Raw genomic sequence first — 10,045 nt, 5'->3', positions numbered from 1 at the left:
AAATATCAATATTTATAGTATTCTCATCATGCAACCCATAATATACCTCATAATACTCCATTCCCCAGACATTCAATATCAAAGTGGTGGTCACTTTTTTTCGACAAAAAATTTAAACAAGTGGGTTTTCGATTGCCAGAGAGAATGACTACATCAATTCATATATATCAATAAGTCAAGGATATGCATTGAATGGTATATGTGTGAGCCATGCCGATGCCGGCATTAGTTCATCATCATCCATGAAACTAATTAAGTGAATGACATATATGTGTGTAATGAAAACTCTGTAGAGGTACCTTTATAGAGTACGTAGAGATATCAATTTCTAGTTAACTAGTTATGGCTCCTGTTTGTGGAAGAAAGAGGGACCACATGAATCTTTCAACAACCCATAATCAGGAGGAAAATGGAGCTCCTGTTGTTGCTGATGCTGTTGATGATGAGTAATATTGTTTTGGGACAACATGCTGGAAGTAGTAGCAGCAGCAGCTTGGTGAGGAAACAAGCTCGTGAGAAGGAGTTGTTGGCGCAAGTTAGGCGTCGAGGAGGCAATTGAAGCCAGAAGAGAAGGGGACAGTCTTGCTGCATTGCCGCGGAACGTTGCAGGATAATGGTGGTTGTGCTGGCCTTCGTAAGTGGTGATCACAGTTGATGGGTCTTGGAATGATCTCTCTACTCTTTTCTTCACCTTGCACTTCTGGCTCGTGCATCTGTAGTAACTTCTGCAATATCATTTATATAAACATATATAGCAATATCATTCGATCAAAAATAGCAATCCGTTAGAGCGACTTTGCTATAGAACTCATCTTCAACCGATCGAAAGGCGAAAACAACATATATAAGGTTTCTATGATGATTGATTAGGGTTTCATATATATAACAAATAGCTTGATAATGTCCTCATAGTGATAAATTTTTTTTAGAAAAACCCAGAAATTGTTATTTACCAAATTTCAGTGATGATCATTTCAACAAACATCAATATATACGAGTACACAAGGAAACGAAAAACTAGGATTAATATTCAAAACACAAGAGTCTATTTTGCAGTACATATATAAACATACCAACCAAAACACAAAGACAATTAGTAAAAATGAATTAAACCTTGGATAAGGGCTAATCTTGACAGCCTTTTGTCCATATTTTCTCCATCTGTAACCATCCTCCAGATGATCAATCTCACTCTTGGTCAGAAATGCAAATTGAGGCTCCCTTGGTGTTTTCTCTTTCTTTTTAGCCTTGTTATTCCTTACGACATTCCAAAATCAATGTCAGTTTCTCATTAATTTTATAATCTAAAACATATGTTCAACAACCCCAAATTAATGGAAATTAATTTAACGCGTGTACCGATGCGTCTATATTAGGGTTTGAAACCCAGAGGTTAATGCTATGGCATTTCAAGGAATTAGTTGTTGATAAGAGTTGGAAGGTAGTGGAAGTAGTCCTCTTAGGAAAATAGTTACTGAAGAGACTTCGAGAAAATCTACCTTGAAAAACAGATAAATTAAAACCCTATTTAGCAAGTCCTCTCAAAATTAAGCTTGTTTGGAAAAAAAATCAAATAATTAAAAAGCCCTACACTTTCTTTGACTTGTCATGTGCTGCATCTTCATGAGTACCAGTCTCTTTGGGATGCTTGTACTTCATCTTGTCAGAATCATCGTCGGGTCCGGCCTCGTTGGAAGAGGAAGAAACTGATGAATTTGGATTTGAAGGTGGGTTTTGATCCCCAACACCAAATCTCTTCAACTTAGCATCTTCTTCAACATTGGGATCAGTGATAACTTGAGGTGAAGAGCAAGACATGTCAAAGGCTGCAGCTGGTTGGATCAAACCCTGCAGCTGGTTGTAGTCCATAGAGAGATGTAAGGAGTCAGTGAAGCTCATGTTTGAGGGAGGATCAAACCCAGCAGCTGGTTGTATGTGATTTTGTGTTGGTGTGATGTTGAAGAATGGAAAAACTGATGAATCATTATAATAAAAAGAGCCATAATTATGAAATGGATCTTGTTTTTGATCATTATTTGACATAGATCAAGAAGCTAGGAGAAGAAGAAGAAGGCGATGAGGAGGAAGTGGAGAAAGAGGAAGAAAAGGGTTTTAGGTATGTGAGCTGTGAGAGAAAGCTAGCTTGAGTTATGGTCTTCAATTTGTTCTCTCACAAGAAAAAGAGTTTTTTCTTGTGATTGAGAGATAAGGGGCGTTGGATGGTAGGTTTTGGCTAGTTCATTGTGTTTTTGTTCTTTTGCAGTAAAATATATCCCACTTGTCATATGAAGACATATATATGATTATAGGTTAATTATTATATTAACGTTCAATTTTGAATGCTATAATACATATTGCATTACGAGCTAGCTAGCTAGGTTTAATGAATGCATATACGCATCAATTTTTCCCCAACATTTCATTATTAATTGCTTTTTGAAGTTTACAAACATTTGATGTGATCTACCTATAATTAGCAACCTTCGAAGTCCAATTAGAGAGCATATTTAATAACATGTTTATAAACTTCAGATAACAATACATTGATGTGCAGTAGCCAACTTATATATCATTCTAATAATTCTCTTCGATTTATTAGGGCAGGGATTAACTAATATTAATGTGGAATTTTGTGCTTCACATGCCATACATCTTCAACAAGTAACATAGTTCTTAATTAGGATTTTGAACATGTTGAAGGTTTGAATCTTTCACAGTTCACACGTAAAAAATTTTGTAAAAAAAAATGGTCTTTCATATGTAATTTCATACCACTGTATTTAAGTTTTTAATTATTATATTATATGTATATATATAATTTGAAGGGGAAGAATATTGGAGGAGAATTATATTGGGTGTCATAATTATTAATCAATCGTGGTGGTGAGTGTAGTCCAACTTTAGCGTTTCAAGTTTATAATTTATATATAATAATAAAAGGAGGATGGAGATTACACGTGTAGTATTGGGCACCGTCATTTGACCGTAAGTGTAAAGTGGGAGATTTTTCTTTGTAATGTTATCCGCGCGTTTTGTGCTGATTCGGCTTTCTCATACAATATCGCCGTTACCATCAATACATACATATTGCGGCAAACTTTGTTTTCCTCAAGAACAAGCAAGGCTTGGTCAAACTCTTCCATCCATGCTGTCTGTCTCTGCTCCTGTTTTTCTTCTTCTTTTTGTCCTAAACCATGATTCTGATCAAAGTGAGATACTAAAATCACAAACATCTAACCCATCAAGGACTCTGATAAGGAAAAATAAAAGAAAAGATCGAAAAGAAAGAGGGTAGCTAGTGTTATTTGCTGATCGATTGCAAGTTGGTTGATTTGTGCTTTAATGGAGAGTCTCATCATCATATCATATGGCATGCTCCAGGTACGACCTCGATCACGAGAACTAAAATTGACAACTTAATTTATGTCTATAATAGTACAGTTAGAGGGAGATAATGGCAAGGCCGAATGAGTGGCTATGTATGTCCAATCTAATACAGGATTTGACGATCGATATACATATGTATATATGGATGGTGATATATAAATGGGTGTGAGTGAGACCTTTGTTTCTTTTTTGGGCGAATAAAATAATAGTAACGCCCCACAATGAAGACTGAAGAGCTTGAGATTGTTGACTTTGCGTGCATGTTGTTATATAGTCATGGATACATCCAGCAATTATCTATAGAATGTGATGAAGATATTTTTAAAAACAAAAAGAAAAGTAGAAAAAGAAAACAAGCATTAGATCTACAAGTGGGAGACGATATTCCATTTTGACAAATTGAAAAAAAGAAGAAGAGTTAGACTAATATATAATCAACAAGCTCCTGCCCCACATTATATAATAAGTTAATCTTATAATTGTAAGATTTCAAGTTCAGTTCAATTTGGAATGTGAAAGGATTTCAAAACGGGTAGGGGACCTTTGAAGTTTTTGAACCATTATGGACTGTTTCCAACCACTAAAAGTTCTGTTAAGACTTAAAGACTTGGTGGAATCATCAAGTCAACACCAGCTTCTTTATTATTGTTATTATTTTTTTTTGTCCGAGCTTCTTTATTATTTGAGTAATAAGAATATGCCTACATATTAAAATTGTATTTAATAGTTCTACATAAACTCTATCCACTTACACTTGCAGTCGGTTCCAAGATTGAATAAAAGAAAGGGTTGCAATAAGTCCGTAGCCAACGAGAAATTTTGTCAAACTTATAAATATGAGTAAAAATGAGAACTTCGTTGAGGTGTTCTTTGTGTAGGACGAGTTGCTTAAAAAAATGAGCGAGGACATATTAGGACGTCTTGACTCCCACAAACGACGCACTACATTAGCGTCTAGATGCGATGAGATATAGACAAGGATTTCCCATAATAATAGAAAACTAATTATCTCTTTCAACGGCAAAGATATGTTTTCCTTGGAGATTACCTACTTGATGTGTTACTTTCAACAACTACAAATTGTTTGGCAACAATATTATTGATCATCTGTTTATTAAATTTTGCTCTTTCAATAATCATTACACTCCTGTTTATTTATTGCTCTTTCAAAACATAGGACCCCCATTTTTATTTTATTTTTTGAAAATAAGAACACTTATATTAAAACAACCGAGCATATATTACATAAGGAGGATCCAACCTCAGAAACAGTACAATAAAATAAAAATCGAGAATCAAGAACAAATTTAAAGAAAAAAACCAAAACATAAGAGATCCTCATTTTATCCCCACATCGATGTGGCACATGATATAGTCATGAATTATACACACACATATAAGATTAACTTAACATCCAACACATTAAATGAGGATTAAATGTGGGTCAGATTTTGGGTGATGAAGTGTTACTGTTAATAATTTTAGATGACATTTGATAGCTGCTGCGTGGTGGTCATTTAGATGCCCTCATGGGCTCAGAATCTTGTTCCAGTCCTGTCAAGTGGGCCCGATATTTGATAGGCTCATCTTACCAAAGCCCATAAAAGGAGAGACATGCTTATTTTAAGGGTAAATTTAGTCACACCCCGGTTTTTTTTAAAGACACCCCGTCAACTGATTTTTACAAGGGATGATCAACTTAGATTGGGGTGTCTTTAGAAAAAACCGGAGTGTGACTAAAGCTATCCTATTTTAATGAATTACAATGGGCCACACAACACACAGGCGTCCAACCTTCAAAGTTCAAACATAAGGAGTTTGTTTTGTTGGCATCAGTCCGATTGAGTATTGACAGGAGCTGAAAACCTCACATTTTGTGGGGTGTTCATTCATGCCTTGAGAGAAAACATGGAGCCCATTCATTTTCTATGTATATACATATGCATATATAATATAACCATTCAATGAAAAAACACACACACATATATAGTGTTGTACTGTCATGGATAAACATAACATGAGAGGTTTAGCAAGTAATTAATAAGGGTGTCCAAAACTTCCAAATTGTTTTAATTAGTGAACAACAATATGGGCTGAGAATGGGCCGAATTGGCTATCGAAGCCCAGCCTATTCACACGTTCTATTAAGTATTAAGGTAGCGTTAGTCACACTCTCTGAATTTTATTAAGAAAACCTTTGTTAAGTGCACTCCAAAAATTTTCTGGTTTAGGGAGGAGAGATGAGAATTGAGCTTCGTGTGGTAGTATTGTAATGGTGGCATCGTGGAGGCCTGTGCTGAGACCCATGTTCGTGGTTTCCAATACCAAGATTAACACACTAGCAGCTTTGAACCCAACTTCACACAGAAGCAGAGAGCACCAGAGCCAAAGGTAAATCAACTCTATTCATTTGCTCTTTCCACTACAAAATCATCTTACTATTCTAAACTAAATTTGGAAAATATATTCTTCTTGCTGTTGAGACTGATATTGGATGGGTATTATGAGGGTTTGAGTCTGTTTTCCAGTGTAAGGAAAGGATAGAGCTTAAAACCAAGACTCTTGGAGAATAGATTTATCAAAATATGATAAATTCCTGTTGCTGAGCTCCGAGAAAATTAATAACCTGTTTTTCCTGCAAAATTCAACTTTCTTAGTGTTGGAAAATGTCAAGGCAGAAATGGGCAAGGTGTTTCACTGATTCGATATGAATGCTAGGTGAAAGATGCTCAGATGTGCATTTATCCTTTTATGTTCTTTTTTTTACCTGGTTTTCCAACTAATTGCTCTTTTGTTTTCATTAGCATATTTAACCTATCTCATTCAGCAGATCCCAAAATGTTTTGGGACAAGGTTTTGATGATGATGTTTATGGTTATTTGTTTGAACTGTTGGTTCAGAGTTTCAAAGAAGATGATGGACTGCTGCTTAAGTGTAACTATTTCAATGCTCTCCCATTGCTTGCTTGTATAACTTAACCTAAGCAGGAAGCATTTCATTTATTTTCTGTTATTTTTCTTCTTTTCTTTTTTTTTTTCCTTTCACGGTGGGAGGTTGTGAAAGAGAGTGGATTGGTTTGGAAGATGTGTTGGGTTGTTTCTGCCACTTTGGTTTTTCTTTTTTGAGATGATTGTAACTCTTTCTTGTCAATTCAGCAAAGAAAGCAAGAATGAGACTCTTGCGATTGTCTGAGGCAGCAGAAAGCCTTAAACGCCAAGTAACTGTCCGTGTTCATACTGGGAATGAGGATGATGCGAGGGAGCTACTTTTTCAGAAGAAGAAGGTTATGCAGACTATGGAAAGATCAAAGAGTCGTCTTTGGATTGCTTGATAAGCTTTCTGTAAAACTTACTGAGGTATACAATGGCGTGGTAGTCATTTATGTGGAATTTTCTGATTTGGAGCATTATCATATTCCTTGCTCAATTATATACATTGAATTGCTACGATGAAATCATGTCAATTACTTGCAATTCCATGCTCAAGGCGAAGAATAAGCTTTCACTTGTAAGGTATGAGATTTCCAAATGATAAAAGTAATTAGCTCCACCTGCTCAAGACAATAATGTTTGAGTATAAGAGTATAATTTCACTCACAGTTTTAATTTTTACTGAATTGAGGTCCAGTAGCATCTGCAGCTTAGTGGATGTAAGGAGGTTGGAAACTTTAAAGCTTGATTCATGTTTTTGACGGTTATTCCCTTTCTTAAGTGAATGTTTGCTGGACTGTATCTTATTCTCAGTTGAAGGACTAGGGATTATGTCATCAGATCACTCCCCATTCCTAAGTCAGCTATATGACCCGAGATGATGTATGGTTCTAATTGTTGAGGTATTAAGAGACAACATATCCCAAAAAAAATGCATATAGCAGAAATGCAAATGATTCTTTGGATGTGTGGTCACACAAGGGAATATAAAATAAAAAATGATATTATTAGATCTAAGTATGAGTGACACCGATTGAAGATAAGTTGCGAGAAAACTGTTTAAGATAGTATGAACATGTACAACATAGAGATAGCAACGCGACGGTCAGGAAAATCGAGAGAATTTATATATGAGAGAGTAGCAAGCGAAGAGTAAAAAGATATGGCTCGAGGTAGTAAAAAATGATATGGATTCGGGTAGATGAAAGTATGATCCTAAGTAGAAATGAATGGCAGAAACGAATACACATAGTAGATTGTAGTTCATTTTCTCATAAACTCATATAGCCGACTCCAAAATTTTCAGATAAGAGGCTTAGATGATGATGATGATATATACAAAAATTTAGGAGTCTAAAGTCCCGTCTTGTTTGTCTTTTGAACATAAGTTTTTATGCTTGTTTCTCATTTGTTTTATTACCAGAATGGTAGCTCTTCCGCTGGGGATTATGCTCCAGGTCAAATGATTTGGACAGCAAATATTCCAGCATCATGAGACAAAATCAACAGCTTTCAGCATATCAATTAGGCCAGCAGTCTTCAAAGACTTATGGAACGGCAGGGTACCTGAATTTCTATCCTTCTCAAATAGAAATTACACAGGAACAGAAACTACAGAACTTCAGGGATTTTATATTACATGGTAATCAAGAGCCATCGTCACAAGAAGTACACCAATTTTGGCAGCGAAGGCGTCAAAACTCATAATCCTTCATCCAATCAGCTCCTCCAAATTTTGGCAGCTCAGCTAATGATTTTCAGTTCTGGGCTATACGATTAATCACACCAAACTTGGCTGCATAGTTGCTGATCTTCGATTCTTTTCCCTTTTTTCAGTGAGCTTTAAAGCGGCAAATAAAGTTTGGCAGTGTCATAATGCGGGTTAGATTTATGGTTGTTTAGATAATTGAATGTGATTACTTCCTAAATTCAGTTGTTAGTGTCTTGCGTTTTTCAATAAGTCGTGCGGTTCTGCTGTGCACGGTATTCAATTCTTGCATATCACATCAAATTCAGATTGCATGGTTCCATTTTTAATATTTTGGGTACGTATTTACCACCCAAACTATGGCCATCTACTCATTTAAACTCTACTTTTGCTTGGGGTGAATATTTGTATAAGATAGTGTATCTGTTGGAGAAGGCAATTGACATGAAGGAAGTAAGTTGGGAGGTAGAAGTGGGAAGCCTAAAAATACGGTTAATTTAAAGGTTGGTGATACTTAACTGCCGCCTAATCTTCAATCATTCTTTCTAGTTTTTGTAATAAAATTATTGGCACGACTCCGCTACTTAAAGCACACATGATGAATAGAATTCCTGCAAGTTGTTTGTGAACAATTGGATCAGTGTGTGCTCTGGTTGATGAATGAATGGCTGGAGGCGCGGACCTAACTGTTCCTCAAGTGGGCATGAAAAATATAATGGACCGAAACCAAGAAGCAGAGAAGGTTAATCACCATAGGCCTGGCACTGATGCAGTCCTCATGGCTCCAAAAGTGCCCAAGGCTGTGCCACCAGTTTCATCAGCAGCTGAGGGTGAGAGCATTAGACGCCCCCGTGGCAGGCCAGCCGGCTCTAAAAATAAGCCAAAACCACCCATTATTGTCACTAGAGACAGTGCAAATGCGCTCAGGGCTCATGCCATGGAAGTGAGCTCAGGCTGTGATGTAAGCGAGTCTTTAGTGAACTTTGCTAGAAGAAAGCAAAGAGGAATTTGTGTCCTTAGTGGAAGTGGGTGTGTAACCAATGTTATGCTACGGCAACCTGCCTCGCAGGGGGCTATTGTGACCCTCCATGGCAGGTTCGAGATTCTCTCATTGCTTGGATCCATCTTACCCCCACCAGCCCCACCAGGAATCACAGGTTTAACCATTTACTTAGCAGGGGCTCAGGGGCAGGTGGTTGGTGGTGGTGTTGTTGGTGCACTCATTGCTTCAGGCCCTGTTGTGATCATGGCTGCATCGTTCATGAATGCAACTTTTGATCGTTTGCCACTGGATGATGATGACATTGCCGCAGCTGTGCAGAATCAGCATTATCAGAACGGTCGTCACCACCATCTTGACATTTCAGATTTATTTGGGATGCCCCAGAACTTGCTCACTAATGGCACTATGCCTCCTGAGATATACAGTTGGGCTCCAGGACGAACCATGTCAAAATCCTGATCTGTTGTTCATCAAATTGACAAGTTCTATGTTGTTTCAGGGTCTTTATATTCTACGTATGTTACGAAGCATCATTTCCAGCATATTTAATTTTCTATTGATAGCATTAGCTTTGTAACTTCACCTGCCAAATCTCCTTAGAAAACACTGTCTAATTGTCCATCAATATTCAATAGAGTTTGTCTCTGTCCTCTATAATTTCTCTTTGTAAAAGAATTTTACATCTAAAACATTTGTTCTGATTCTGATATACAGTGTGTAAATTACATAAAATTCTGGCCTCAATGGCATCAACACAAACTTAAGGTTTGCAGCCTTCACTCCTTCCGTGATTTGAACTGATTATACATCAACCCTCAACGAATCAATGAATTCAAGGGGATAAGAATTTCTTTAATCACTCCAAACATCATTAAGCGGATTTTAACTGGTGTCCATTTTCAATTTTGCTATCATTTTAACTGTGGCTCCTGACGTTGTTTGGCAAAGCTACCACCGATTAGTTGCAAGAGTAATGAAATGTTTCAAATATGGTGCTCAACAGAGGCCAACTGAAAG

The 10,045-nt window shown here is 36.8% G+C and overlaps 2 protein-coding genes and 1 long non-coding RNA gene across 5 annotated transcripts; 2 read left to right on the top strand and 1 right to left on the bottom strand.

Moving 5' to 3' along the window:
* Positions 1-111: 111 nt before the first annotated feature.
* On the bottom strand, positions 112-2,243 carry LOC119983923 (WRKY transcription factor 71-like). 3 transcript variants are annotated; one of them, XM_038827660.1, is made up of 3 exons: positions 1,592-2,243; positions 1,114-1,257; positions 112-713 (listed from the first exon to the last, which is right to left on the bottom strand). In XM_038827660.1, the coding sequence occupies exons 1-3, from the start codon at positions 2,041-2,043 to the stop codon at positions 341-343; spliced, it is 969 nt and encodes a 322-aa protein (XP_038683588.1). In that variant the 5' UTR covers positions 2,044-2,243; the 3' UTR covers positions 112-340. The 3 variants fall into 3 exon arrangements, with proteins under 3 accessions (XP_038683588.1, XP_038683587.1, XP_038683589.1); XM_038827659.1 differs by having other exon boundaries at positions 112-725; positions 1,592-2,242; XM_038827661.1 differs by lacking the exon at positions 1,114-1,257 and having other exon boundaries at positions 112-725.
* Positions 2,244-5,583: 3,340 nt separating this feature from the next.
* On the top strand, positions 5,584-8,347 carry LOC119984610. Its single transcript, XR_005464940.1, has 3 exons — positions 5,584-5,778; positions 6,543-6,743; positions 7,741-8,347. It is a non-coding gene; the product is annotated as an uncharacterized LOC119984610 (long non-coding RNA).
* A 342-nt stretch (positions 8,348-8,689) lies between these two features.
* On the top strand, positions 8,690-9,535 carry LOC119984609 (AT-hook motif nuclear-localized protein 16-like). The gene has a single exon (XM_038828640.1). The coding sequence runs from the start codon at positions 8,690-8,692 to the stop codon at positions 9,485-9,487; it is 798 nt and encodes a 265-aa protein (XP_038684568.1). The 3' UTR covers positions 9,488-9,535.
* Positions 9,536-10,045: the final 510 nt, after the last annotated feature.

The sequence above is a fragment of the Tripterygium wilfordii genome, chromosome 18 (genome assembly GCF_013401445.1).
Source record: "Tripterygium wilfordii isolate XIE 37 chromosome 18, ASM1340144v1, whole genome shotgun sequence".
Lineage (NCBI taxonomy): Eukaryota > Viridiplantae > Streptophyta > Magnoliopsida > Celastrales > Celastraceae > Tripterygium > Tripterygium wilfordii.
Note: the sequence above shows the minus strand (reverse complement) of the source record. Positions and strands in the feature narration are given on the sequence as shown.